This window comes from Emys orbicularis, chromosome 2, assembly GCF_028017835.1.
Source record: "Emys orbicularis isolate rEmyOrb1 chromosome 2, rEmyOrb1.hap1, whole genome shotgun sequence".
NCBI lineage: Eukaryota > Metazoa > Chordata > Testudines > Emydidae > Emys > Emys orbicularis.
In genome coordinates, this window is record NC_088684.1 from 126,021,100 (window position 1) to 126,035,670 (window position 14,571).

The window sequence follows — 14,571 nt, forward strand, 5'->3', positions numbered from 1 at the left end:
CAGTGGAGGCACAGGAGTAGACAGTCATGAGGCTTCATTCCAAGGATCCCACCTCCATCCTCCCTTGCAAGGACTGATATAGGTGGTGTTCAGGGGCTGATGGTGGGAGGGATGTGTCATAGGTGGAGCCACAGCACTATGGAGATTCCAGGCAGCTCTGTGGCCCGTAAGGTAGCCCCAGGGAGGCTACCATAACATAGGCAGGCTCCAAGTGCTGTCCAGGTTACATTGGGGGCCTTTCCATCTCCCGGAACAGCTCCCTCTTCCTGGGTTGTGAGTTCTGTGCTTCACCTCTGAGAGCCTTTTGTGTGTGCTCACAGTAATCATTGTTTTGCTTTTTAAATATGGCTTAAATGCCACTTGTAATGTGGTTTGGATACATCAGCTGTTGTAAACTTTGCCTCTCCTTCCAGTTCAGCAAATAAGTCTTGAGCTTTTGGAACTGGATCCTGATCCTTCTCCAATCAGAAGATTATGCTGGCTGCTACAAAGTCCAGGAAAAATTTACACTTCCACCATTTTTGGAAACACACAGTTCGGGCAGCACATTTCTTTGGTGTGTGTAAGGATGAAATTCCCTGCTTTTGAAATTCTAACTGGCTTTCTGTGGATTATTGCAAAACATAATGGTCAGGTACAAGACTTCAGGGGAACATGCTATTCCAATTGCCTCTGAAAGAGACACAACCAAAGGTAAACTCATTGTAGTATCTCTCCTTCTTTCCTAGAGGTCCTTCCTATTACAGCCAAGGAGGTAGAAATTGACCTAAACAAAAAGATTCTTGTTTTGGCCAAAGTAATGCAATAGATTCTTTCTCCATTGTAAAACCACATAGTAGAGGAGAGACTTTGACTTTATTTTTCTAGAAAAATAGAGTTGTCAGCAGCAGATGATTGTTTATGATGGGGTGTACAGGTAGTAACATCTAATAGCTTACAGGCAAACATGCTGCTTGAATTAGATGAACATCAATAAGACATAGTGATGATGAAAAGCAAGGCTAGAAGTTCTTTTGGGTGCCAGACTGCCAGAATGTGACAACACAGTTCTAGAATTGTCCTCCATGTTATCAAAAATCCAACCAGTGCTGGAAGCTATTCCTTGGTGGACAAATAAGGTTTAAGATTTGTTCAGATATTTCTTCAGTCAAAAAGAAGAGGCATCCTATTCCCTTATTGGACAACAACTTGCAAGTGTATGCTTTACCAAACCTACTTATCCTGGCAATGAATGGACATATGTTGCAGATGTTATTTTTGGTGGACATCATGTAGCCCATGACACTGTCTTGTTAAAGGCATAAACCATGTACAAATTGTACACAGTATCCATATGTTATCTCCATGCTCATCCTCTACTTCAGTCTTAACAAAATGTATATTTCCATGACTGCACCCACACTCCAACTTCCCCCTGGAATTTAAAGGAGCATTTCCACTAACGCTACTAAGTCTCACTAAGGAGGTACCTTTTTAAGCCTAACTCAGATTTACGCTGATTTATGCTTTAGGTTGTAAAGTGGCACTGGGCACATCTGTATTTTATGCCCACATACTCCTTGTATTTTATTTTGGGACTGAGTCCCTGCCAAGTGTCATAATTCTTGAACCAGAAGAAAAGACATCTTCAGGTTAAAGTGTCACCCTACCCATCAATCACACTCCAGCATATAGCCACAGCTTGCAAGTTAGTCAGCAGCACAATGAATAATTCCAGCCCAGAACTTTTCTAAAAGTTCCTTCTGTGATTATGTCTAGGACTAATCTATAGTGGAGACTTTTGTTTTTTTAAGTCTTCATTTCTTGACTATACAGGAATGAAACACAGACGTGCAGTAACTGGATAATAAGAACCATGGAGCTGAGCATACAGCCACCACATACAAGCAACACCCACTGATGTCAATGGGAATTGGGTGTACTCAGCACTTGCAAAATTACACCCTGTGCGATATGAAAGCTTTGGAGGGCTCATTGTCAAGTGCTCAGCACACAAAACTGGGGCCCAACTTCGAAAAGAGCTCCATGCTCTTTCAGGCACCTAAATACGGAACATATTTTCAAAAGTATTTAGATTGTAAGCTCTTTGGGGCAGGGACAATATGTTTGTACAATGCCTAGCACAAGGAGGTCCTGGTATATGCCTAGGGCTCCACAATACAAACCATAATAATAACCAGCACTAGGCAGCTGAAATTGTGACACTAACAGCCAGATTTTCACAAGAGCTCAGCATCCACCATCGGGGCAGGTTTTTAAAAGTGCTTAACTCCCACCTCGTCACCAAAACCTGCCCCTGATGGTGGATGCTGAGCTCTTGTGAAAATCTGGACCCAAACTAGTCTATAATGTCCTTCCTGCTCCCCAAGCCCTACTGTCCCCCACTCTCACACTTAGACCTTTATCTTAAAAGTGAATTTACTGCTCCTCAATGATGGCGCATTGACAGACCCAGAGAATGAGGGGGAATCCATTCCTGACTCACTGAATTCAGTGGCAAAATCCCTTGGCAGGATTTCATCCTACATATTTGATTGATTCATGGAATAGGCAAAGCATGGTTAGAGGCAGTGCATACTTCCTCCTACCCGTCTCATATGTCTTAACATGTTCTTGGAAGGACCACATCTGTGTTCCTTTCCAAAAGCAGCCACGGTCAGTTAACAGCTAGAGATAAATTAATGTCTTCCAGTTTCCCTTGACCTCTCCTCCACTGGACCCAGATGGGCCTACCCGGGATAGAGGGCTCAGTAACAGCAGCTGGGAGGAGGCTTCACAGCCTCCTGGTAAAATCAACGCTGAAATTTGGGGTCTGGATATATTTTCCCCATGTTTGTTGTGTTACCATTGGTGATTGGGTTTCCCTTCATCTTGCCCCTCTCCTACCACCTCCACCTTTAGCTACCCAGCCTCACTCTCAATATTCTTTCCCCTTTCTGACTCCTTCCTCTGTTTTTCTCTTTTACTTCAAGATTCCTTTCCCCTCTCCCACTTCAATCCCAAGTGATCCCCACCCTTTTGCCCACAAAACCACTCTCCTCCTATAATGATGATCTTGTAGCATATACAGATAAATGAAGGGGCAGAGGTGTGGAATCTTTAATGTAGACAGCTTTTCTCCTAGCTTTTTATTCAGGTGTTTGAGTTAAATAGAGGTTAAACAAAAAAGAGGTTTTCAAATAATCTGAGTAAAACCATTTTTTCCTCCCAGTTAAATCAGTTTTCATGTGTCTGATGTCTCTTATGTCAAAGTCCAACCAGTTCCCCAGCCATCTGTAGTTTCCCAGAAATACAGAGTAGACACAATAGAATTTCTAACATAAAATACGAGCCAAATTCTCCCCTATACACACTGTGTGATTGTTGTCTTTATACAGCATAAAGAAGCAAAACATTTTACCCTATTTTTTTTCACCTTTGCAGGTCACCAGTTAAGGCTCACACCCTTTGAGACAAAACATGCTAAATAAAAGTAAGTTTGTTAATCTTCATTTATCCACAGCAGTCAAATTTAATTGTTCACTAAAACTGCCTGGTTACCTTGTCTGTAGCCATTCAGCTATTTCTATCCTTTACCCTTACTCAAACACACAACTATGTCTGATAACAAATGGCTGCTCTTTCATGCCTCTTGGCTAATTGTTCAACGACAAGGGTGTGAGCAGCTCTGGCACTCAAAGGATGTGTGAAAGGCCACTTCTGAACAGCCCAGGGACACGGAATCAATGACATTTATATATCATGTGTCATTTCCATGCTTTGCCACAGTAAGTATAGTAAATTGCCAGTTCCAGACAGAAGAGTAACTCTAAAAATAACATTCTGGCCCTCCACATTTATTCTCTGTCAGTGACTCCACATCAGACTCGCTTGGTTTATGGGTCCAAAGAGGCTTTTTTTGTGACTGCCACTCTGCAAACTCATCCTGCAGTCCTATTCTTTCCCAGTACAGGATGGAAGTCAATGACATTTACCTGAATTCTACACTGGGGAGAAGAGGGCTATTGGGATTTGTGTGGGCTTGATGTCAGAACTTACAGTTCAAAGGGCAGTATGTAGAACCTGCCCCTACTCTATCCATATATACAATGTGTATTTATATAGATGGGTTTCTTCCACAACCTTATGACTCTATTAACAAAAAAGCTTAATGTTTCCCTTGGATTTTTCTTTTGTTCTTGTCCCCTTTCTCACTGTCTCATCTTTAGTCTTTTCAGTTTTTGTTCTGTCTATGGGTAACTTCTCTTTCCCAACTCTAAATTTTTGTCCCATTCATTTGCTCCCCGTCTTCATCTCTAAACTTCCTTCTCATTCTCTCTCCTCTTGATTCCTTCTTCCCCCAAGCTTCCTCCTTTCTTCCTAGCTCTCCTCTATCCTGGCTTCTTTATTCCCCCCCCTCCTCCTTCCCCTCCCACCCCTTCCGACCACTCACTCCGTTTGGCTGACTCCTATATAGCCTAGTTGGGAGCACTTTTCATGAATGCGGATTATCCTAGTTGGAGCAATACTGCAGCAGGTGATCTTCCTTTACTAGAATCATGACTTTCAGCTGGTTGTGGGATGTCATATCCACCTCTGGCTGAACAGCTGATCAACAAGCATCAGGAGCAGGCACTTACTCTGATGGGAATGATCTAAGCTCTGAGGAGGGAGATCAAAATACAAGCCCCCACGGTCTGCTGACTTGTCCAGGATTCCTGAGAGGAAGCTAGACCAGGCACATCCCCACCTTGGATCAGAAAATGAAACTGTGTTCTTTCTGCCTCGTTTATCATTAGCTTTTGCATTCAGGGCTTAGCTGGCAATTTTATAGATTCTATATTGCTGTAGGCACCATCAATCGTGCTCTTCCATAACTGGGTTAGCTCTATAGTCTCAGTGAAGGGAACAGATGTGACTCTACAGCACACGGGGAGCAGATATAGTCAGGAAGAAGGGGCTAACTATCACCATACTTTGATCACAGAAAACGTTTGAATTGTTTTGTTGCTTCCTAACATGCCGAGTTTGTCGTGTCAAATGCTCTTCCAGTAGTGCCCTACGTACTGCGTGTGCCACAGCAAGTCATTGAGATTTCAGTGGAGCTTCCCAACACCGTAAGAAAATAGCAGCAGCAGAGAAGCTGAAGTGGGGAATGAGCAGTGAAAGGGTTACTTTTGGACAAGTGGAAAGAACTCTTGTCAAAATAAGGGCACTTCAAGGGTATAGTGCTCTCTAGTTTGAGCCTCTTTATTTATAATCTTGACACAGGTGTTGGCTCACTTCACAGAGACCGCACATACATTCATTATACATATAGTTAAAATATCTTGGACCAGATACACATTTGGTGTACATTGGAATAACTCCATTAAAGTCAATGGAGAGATGGCAGATTACATCAGCTGAGAATCTGGCCCAGAATTTCCTAATACAAATGCTTTCCATTCCTTATTTTAAGACCAAAAAAAAAAAAAAAAAATCGAAAGCTCTAGAATAAACACATATGAATGGCTGTGGGCCTAATTTGTGAGATCGGAGCATTTTCATTTCTCGGTATTGTTTTTAGGGTAGCTCAGCTTCACGTTGCAATCGTCTCACCTGAACTGCTCATCATAACAAAGTGATCAGAGAAGAAGCAGCACCTGGAAATGTACAGTGCATCATTCCTGCCCATTCACAACAACTGGCTTCCTAAAGCTTTCAAAATCAGAACATAATTTTGTATAAAAGACTCCTACCTTTCCAACATATTGATAATCAGAGCCTGTGTATTCCTCCAAGAGAAAGAACTGATTCCACATCCAGCTCCTTTTGGAACGAGTAAACTCCTTCCTGTTATTTCCAGACAGTTCCAAAACCTTTTCCTTTTCCGGAAAGCCCCTAGTCCTTTTGGATAACGGAGATGAAAAACTTTGGTGAGGCTGACCAACCCAGAACAGCAGCCAGAAGCAATGGTAAGTTAACATCATGACAGCACAAACGGGTCTACGCAGTGATTTCTTTCTTGGCCTCAAAGCAATCTACTTTACTGCACAGAATCCAGGTTCATTCCTTCTTCCTTTTTTAATGTTCTTTGCAGTCTCAAAGGATCTCTGGAAGGAAAAATGACAACATATCAAGCATTTGCAGAGGTACTTAACATTCAGAGCTAGAGCAAATAAGCCAAAAAGGTAGATCAGTAATTGTAATTGCTGAAAAGCTCTAAGCTGCTTTCAGTTCTAAAAGGTTGCAAGTGGTCCTTCAAATAAACTGAATGTAATATCTGATCTGAGAAGGAGGAAGCAGCTCTGCTACTTATTTTCTCTCTTTCTTCCATTACTTAAAAATACTAGTTTGGGGTTATTGTCTTGATGAGATGACGTGGGTTACTTCACTGTCTCTTTCATGTCTGGATTTCAGGATTCAGCTGATTTTGGTGGTCTCGGTCAGATCACACAGCATGTGAGAGGTACTGGTTACATCACAAAATATACTACTGGAAGGGGTACAGAAACCGTGGTGATGGATGTGTTTGAGGAACCTGATTAGGACAGAATTACTATATTAGAGGTGAAATCCCGGTCACATTAAAGTCAATGGGAGTTTTGCCATTAATTTCAGTTGTGCCAGATTTCACCCCAGGGTACCAGACCAGGTGAAAGGGTTAGTTGGATAAGTTGGCACAGTTGTCAATCTCTCCTGAGTACTAGACATGTGTGAAACTCAGTGATTTTGCTTTTCAGGGCATTTGCTGAATATTTTGATTGACCAGGTATTTTATCGCCTAATTTTCATTTTGAGTTTTAGGTCCAAACTAGAGCTAGTTAAATAGTTAAATACCTATATCTATCTATGAATAAAAGCATGGAGATGGTTCACTATGATTTGTGGGGTCTTAATAGTCATTATTTGGTATTATCCTTGTTATTCCTTAGTTGGCCACCCACTGAGTAGTTGTGAAAATTATCACAAACCCTACAAAGTTCATGAATTTCAGCATGAATAAATACGTGTTCCCCAAAAATGTGTTCCACAAGTTTGTTATTTGCAATTTGCCTCTTTTATTTTTTAAAAAGTTTCAGACATCCAATCCGGGAGCAGAAGTGATATCACGTGACATGAGTAATGAACAGGGAACATTTAGGAATACTGAACACAAATGAGAAAGACATTTCCTACAAAATGTTTTTTGTAGTGACTAATTTGCCTAGTTCGAGCCCAAACAAATCCTGAACAAAACGTGGATGAAATGGCTGAGTTTCACCTGGTTTTGCAAAGAAACTGCAACAATTTATTTTGTTCAGTCTCAATACAAAACCACAAATGATTCTGAGTTTGCTTAAAATTCAGCGTATCATCTCTCAAAATGTTTGCAAAGGAAGATTTTTATGATGATGGTTCAATATTGTATCAAAATCTAAAACAAGGAGAGAATAAGGTTTTGGGGTTTTGTTGTAAACATTTCACAAAGCTCTATTCAGGAAATGACATCTATTAAGGATCAGATGCTGCCCTGAATTGAAGTCTCTTTGCTTCCAAAGATGTAAGTCAGGCAGAATTTGGTCCTTGAGATGCAGTAACTGAGTTGGATGGGAAACCATGCACTATGTCTGGTGTTAGCCACTGTTTTCAGTCTATAAACTTCACAAAATAACTCCAAATCTCTTACATTTCTTTTTGATTAAACCCTTTTCTATATATATATAAAAAAATACCATTTAGCTATTTTAGAGGAATATCTGGTAATGGAGCAAGCCTGTTTAAAATAATGCCCTTTTACTGTTCTGCAAGGTAACATACAATAAATAGTTAACCTGTGAAAAGTCTGTGTTGTGCTAAGACATTTTTAACAGGAGGAATGAAAAGGGAATGTTTGATACTGAGACGCAGTGTCTAGTCCCCTCTTGATGCATTGGGGATTTTTGCATTTAACTCTTATTAACATTCATTAGACAAACAGGAACACTTCAGCCCTGCTGTCCATGGGAGTTGTCTACTTAGGCCTGGGCTGAATTTGCCCCATCAATCACAGATGTAGCAATCAGAAAATATACCCGCTGAACATATGTACCCTCTCTCCAATTGTAAAGAGAGATGTCCCACTGATTGGAGGAATAGACAGTGAGAAAGAGAAATAATCATGTGTCTTAAGTTCTGGAATGTAAGGCATTTGAATGTATAATGGTAAGTGCAATACTAATATAAATGCCGAGGCAGGAAGCTAGGCAGACAGAGACTGAAACTGGTATAACTTATACCTTCTTCCAGTCCGCACAATGTGTATGTTACACCACCTTAAATGCCCTCTAGACTCACTATAGATATATCTGTGCTGCAGCTGAAGGTGTGATTGCAGCTCAGGTACCTTTAATCTACCTAGAATGGCTAAAATAACAGGGAAGACATGGCAGCACGGGCTTCAGTGCATACTAAGAATGCAAGTATGTTCCCAGCATTCTGGGTGGGCCTGTATAGCCTGTGCTTAAGCCTTGGCCACCACAGTGTCACTCCTATTTTTAGGTGCACTAGCTAGATTAAAGCTGGTGTTAGTATGCCTACCTGAGCTATAATCGCCCCATCGACTGCAGCACAGATATACCCTAAGACTCCCCCTACTCACCACTGTTCCAATGTACACTCCTACTCATGCACGACCTCTGAGTTTGGTCCATTTCTCCGGTGTGGTGTGAGATAGAGTATTCCATCTCCCACGGCGTTTGCAATTCTCATTTTCTGGTCAGGAGTCTTCCAGGCAGCAAGCTTTAGAGTGTGATTGCAAATTCCACAGGTGAGTTAATTAGTACCGTGGCTGTTTGCAGCTCTGGCAAGCTGCCATTTGACAGCATGCTTGTCATGATATTTGCTCCGAGTACAGATGTAAAATGACTGATGATAAGTTAGATCTGTCTGTGTGCACATGGGTCCCCTTATTGGGGAGGAAGGGTCTGAGATATGGAGCACAGCATATGAGTAAACCTATTATTTAGCCATTAGTGCAGTCTGGATGTGCCACTGGGGCACAGGATGGTGGAAATCATCATTTTGTCAGGCATCCCCATCATTCTTTTCATTACCCCTGTGGACAAATCCTGCAGAGGGGCATTATCTCCATGCTCCTGTACATAACACTTCCTCAGCAGTGCTGGCAAGGGCAGAACAACATGGACAGGGCTCGCACCAGCCATTTAAAGGAACAGTCCTCTGTCAATTGCCAGGAAACAATTATTCCTGAGGGGGAGTTTTCTGCACTTGAAGCCAGTTATATTTCACAGCTGTGATGTCATGGGAGAGGTTTTATAGCAGCTTTTGGTGAAATATAGCTTGTGAGGATGATATCACAGCTGTGAAATACAGCTTTTTATTTTTCCCAGCTGAGATGTTCCAGAAATGCTGCAGTAAGGGTATGATCCTGAAAGGATCTATCTAGCTATCTATACTTTGTATATCTCAGCCCCTATTGACTTCTGTATTGGTGGCAAGTACTCAGCAGTACCTTTAGAATCAGGCCTCACATGTGGAATCTATTTAAGTAACTTAAATCCAGGGCCTTTTTGCCCTAGAGATGCTATAGTTTCAGATTTATCCAGTGCTAGTGCTCTCTTACAGACCAGGTCATAGTGATGTAACTCGCTAAGTAACTGAAGTAAGATGTGATCATTCTCCGTTCTCTATGCTGCACTTTTAAATACAGATGAGTATCAATGCTGGTGGTTGTGAGGCAGCTGACATTTTGTCTTTCAGTTCCAATGCAGAATGTTCCAGTCACTGTGTTCTGACTTTCTTTCCCTCATGAGATTTTATAGTTATACTTTCTTTTGTTTATTGTTTCTTTAATCCAAAAAATCAGTCCTTCAGGCCGAGGAATATTTTGCTTTGTGGGTGTTGTAAGAAAATATAAGTCACATGATCCTTTCTCTGTTTTCCTTATTTTTTTTTCAAAATAATACAAAAACAGACAACAAAACAATAAGCAAGACATTTAAAGTGACCCTTTCTCAACCTCCAGCTGATCAGGTGTTTGGGAACTCAGTGTATTAATTAGCTAAAATATCAGTGCAGAACTATCTGATATGACTATCTGAAACAACTGGATTTGCTCTGTGAGACCAAATGTATAGTAAGTGAAGCTGGGATTTTCATAGGTGCCTTCAAGGAGGTAGGTGCCTAAGCCCTGAAAATCCAGAAATCTAAAAATTGGTGGGAGCACTCTCATGAATGCAGTGTCACTGCACATGGAGTACAGTCTTCAGAGAGACTACGCACACACTTAAAGTTAAGCACATGCGTAACATGCAGGATCGAAACCTTAGACAATTACTTAATTGCTAAAAATGCCAACTTAATTCAAAATTACCTCTCCCTGGTAATGATATTCATAAACAATCTTTTAATTTACACACATACCAATGCATCAACTGTGAAACCTTACATATATAGATAATGTCTTTAAGCTACCTATGCTATAGATCAGGGGTCGGCAACCTTTCAGAAGTGATGTGCCGAGTCTTCATTTTTCATTCTAATTTAAGGTTTCGCGTGCCAGTAATACATTTTAATGTTTTTAGAAGGCCTCTCTGTCTAAGTCTATAATATATAACTAAACTATTGTTGTATGTAAAGTAAATAAGGTTTTTAAAATGTTTAAGAAGCTTCATTTAAAATTAAATTAAAATGCAGAGCCCCCCCGGACTGGTGGCCAGGACCCGGGCAATGTGAGTGCCACTGAAAATCAGCTCACGTGCCACCTTCGGAACGCGTGCCATAGGTTGCCTACCCCTGCTATAGATATATGCACATATTTACATACTTCCTGGGAAGTATTTAATTAATGGAGCCGTCACCTAATGAAAGAAAGTATATGCACCGGAGTCACTGGCATTCATCATGGATAGCTGGCATGGGGATGGATTCCTCAGCTCAGACTTTCGGTGGCTGGTTCTGGAGATAACAAGTTCAGCTTGTTTCAGCAGGTTTCATCTCCGGTGGTATTTACAGCTGTGTTAAAGGAGATTGAAACATGGAGTGGAGTTCTCACCAGACCAGTCAGGGAAGAGTGGGAGTTGTGCTCCTCCCATCTCCCCTTTGCTTTAACCACAGCTGACTGAGTGGTCCCCCTTAAACAGGACTTCGGAAGGAGTAAGCTTTATGAGTTCCTTATTCATTTTTTCCACACCATTCAGATGTCTGTAAAATCATGAATGGTCTGGAGAAAGTGAGTAAGGAAGTGTTATTTACCCCTTCACGTAACACAAGAATCAGAGGTCACCTGATGAAATTAGTAGACAGTAGGTTTAAAACATAAGGAAGTACTTCTTTATACAATGCATAATCTGTGGAAATTGTTGCGAGGGGCCCAAAGTGTAATGATTCAATAAAGAATCTGGTAAATTCATGGAGGATAGAGGCATCAATGGCTATTAGGCAAGATTGTCAGGGATGCAAGCCCATGCTCTGGGTATCCCTAAACCAGGGGTTCTCACAACAAATTTTTGGTGGCCTCAGAGTGCGGCCACCAATTCTTGCTAGTGACCACTCTGACAATTTTTCCTAAAATACCTAATTAAATTTGTTTTTCCTAAACAAGTAGCACATATATTGTTCAAATCACTGTAATTTCTTTATGTAGGGTTGTGGGGTTTTTTTGAAAACTCAAAAATAAAGTACAGTTGTCTCTATTCTTTACTGGACCAAAACAGAATAGAAACACAAATAAGGTGCTTTGCACGTTCTTGTCTTTTGTTTTTGCTTCTTTCACTTTTTGGTTGCTCTTTCTTTAGTAGACTTGCTAACTAGTAAGTCTGCTGCTGTGAAAAGTGATATTTGTATGTTTGTTAATATCTCTTTTCACAGAAGCAGACTTGCTAGCTAGCGGGGAGGCAATGAAAAGCTATATTAACAAACATACAGATATCACTTTTCACAGTAGATTTGCTCAATCCCGTCAAGTTGAGGGACAAATTAAGCTCTAGATGGGGAGCTGGGTAGGGAGGCAGCAAGGGCCAGGGGCAATGGGGGTGGGTGGGTGGCGAGCCCTGGGCCGGAGCCCGAAATCCAAAGCCCTGCGGACAGGGACTGGAGCCTGCCACTGCGCAGCCAAAGCCCGGGCCATAGGACACAGTGGGGGCCAAGGACAATGGGGGGTAGGGGTGAGCCTGGAGCTGGAGCCCAAAGCCCCATGGCTGGAGCCTAATGCCCGCTACCATGTGGCCGGAGCCTAAAGCCCCACAGCCGGAGCCTGCCGCCCATCACCCAGGGCAGAAGCTGGAAGCCTGAGCCCCCCTTTCCCCGGGAAGGTGGGAAACTCACACTGGATTGCCTGCTCCTCCAGCATTTGTGGCTCCAGAGTTGGGACAGGGCCCTGCTGGCGGCCCTGGGGAGGGGCTGCTTCCCCCTCCCCCCCCCAATCACTGCCTAGTAGGCTGTGGCCGCAAGAAAAGTCCCTGGTGGCTGCATGTGGACACGGTGGCTGCATTTGAGAAATGCTGCCCTAAACCTACAACGGCTAGAAGCTGGGACTGGACAAAAGGGGATGGATCACTCGATAATTGCCCTGTTTTGTTCATTTCCTTTGAAGCATCTGGCACCAGTTACTGTCAGAAGACAGGATACTGGGCTAGATGGACCATCAGTCTGACTCAGTATGGCCGTTCTTTTGAGCTATTCAATGTTACCGCACCCCAGGTCCTTTTAGCTTGGCCATTAATCCTTCCATATCCCATGCTCCCATGCTTCTCACTCTCTCTCTCTCTCAGATGCTTTGGCTTGATGATGATTTGGCTTTGAAATTCAGGAAGCAATGCCCTGGTGTTTTGGACTTGCAAGTAATATTTTGGTGTTTACTTCTCTGTTACTTTCCCCGATGGCATCTCCTTCATGGTCCCTTGACAAATTGACATTGGGCCCAGTTTGGAGACATTTGATACAGGCCAATAGGAATCTAGATATGGTCATTTTCCAGAAAAACACAGAATCTCCCAGATTAGCAGGATAGGTCAGCACTTCTAAGTGTGTCAGCAACCATCAGCATTCTAAAGCTTCTGGAGCCAGATGTGACCCCCTCTTTAGACGCTTGCTGACCTCGCCATTCGTGACCACATATTCATATAGATTGTGTGTGTGTGTGTTTGTGTGTGTTCGCATGCACGCGTGCGCGCAAACACACACATACACAACTGGTCACAAGTCTGGGTCCAACACAGCAAACATGTCCATTATGAGTCTGTACCTAAGCAATTTTAGTAGAGACTCTTGCAGCAGTTTCACTTCCGCATTTCACATGACAGCTTATTCCCCTCTAATCGCTTCTTCACTGTCCCAAAACTGGGTCCAAGCCATACACATTAAATCTATGATACACATTCATTAATCCCTATTAATGATTAATGTTATTCATATTCCCAGCGATTGGTGAACCCCAATTGTTCTCACGGTAGAAAAGCAAATGGGTAGAATGCTTGGCATGCTGCCGTGTGGGTGTAAGCTGGGGAGCAGTGCACAGGGCATTGATATAAATGTGCTGTTGGAGTACTGTAGAGTGGGTCTGAATCCACCCTTGAATTAATAGTTTTTCTTTTTTAGATTTTGTTTTTTGTGTGAAACAAATGGAAACATTTCCCCCTGTTATTTCAATCAGCAGGGCCATTGCTCAGCCTTTGTTAGGAAAAAAATGCTGGCATTCTGCTCCGGCTGTTTAATTCAAGAAGTAAATGCTCTGTATATGTGTCTGTGTGCAGGTCTGTCTGACCCCACCATCCCTGTTGCAAGAATGAGGCAAATCGCCCCCATGCATCAATGACAGCTGCATCACCTGGAGAAGACAGCAACCTGCCATCCACTGCCCTCCCGCTGGGTTCTACCAGGGCAACTTTAATTTATATCTGAGACCTCATAGGAGATGCACAGTGGGATACTGCACTGGGGATAACCTGAATTAGCACATCTACTAGGTGCCCTGGCCATGCCCCTTTTCTAGACAACACCAATTTGCGGAGCAGGGGTTCTGGGTATTTAGCGAAACTGGGTCACTTGGGTGTGGAAAATCCACCACATTCCTGGGTTACACCGGCAGAAGCTGGTGTAATCAAAGTTTGAATATAACCTATGCTATTTATAGATCTTGATAAATCTTGTGGGGCACATCCTTAGCTGGTATAAACTGATGTAGGATGATTTATACCAGTTGAGGATTTGGTCCTATACTTGCTCAGATGTATAAGTCCAGTTCTTATAAGGCCATAAGGAAGGGACAGTGCCCTTCAGTGATCAGAGCCCTAACCAGTTCAGGACGCACAAATATATAGAAAACCACTTAGAAGTTGCACATGCACACAACAATTACCTATTTCTACTAAAACCAACTTCAGATACAAAGAAAAGGCCTCAACAGAACTACCCCTTTATGAGAGAGAAAGGGGTGAAGCAGCAATCACTGAAGCAAAAGGGAGGTATTGCAGCTCTTCTGAGAAAATGGAGGTCTCCAAATATGTCATTTTCATGTGTATTAAAGAATTCTTTGATAGGTAGTTTGGGTAATGGCTAAATTTCAGTTGTTCAGGTGCTCTTGCAGACTTGTCCATAAAGGACTTGGACTTAAATGGCAGTGGTTGAGTT

The 14,571-nt window shown here is 42.3% G+C and overlaps 1 protein-coding gene across 5 annotated transcripts in view; it reads right to left on the bottom strand.

Moving 5' to 3' along the window:
• Positions 1-5,951, bottom strand: part of LOC135874673 (cadherin-6) — a 62,127-nt gene extending 56,176 nt beyond the window's left edge. For all 5 annotated transcript variants that reach the window (XM_065399573.1, XM_065399568.1, XM_065399569.1 and 2 more), the window contains exon 1: positions 5,721-5,951. In XM_065399573.1, the coding sequence (XP_065255645.1) occupies positions 5,721-5,951 (231 nt within the window). The remainder of the gene's footprint in view (positions 1-5,720) is intronic.
• Between the last annotated feature and the right edge of the window lie 8,620 nt (positions 5,952-14,571).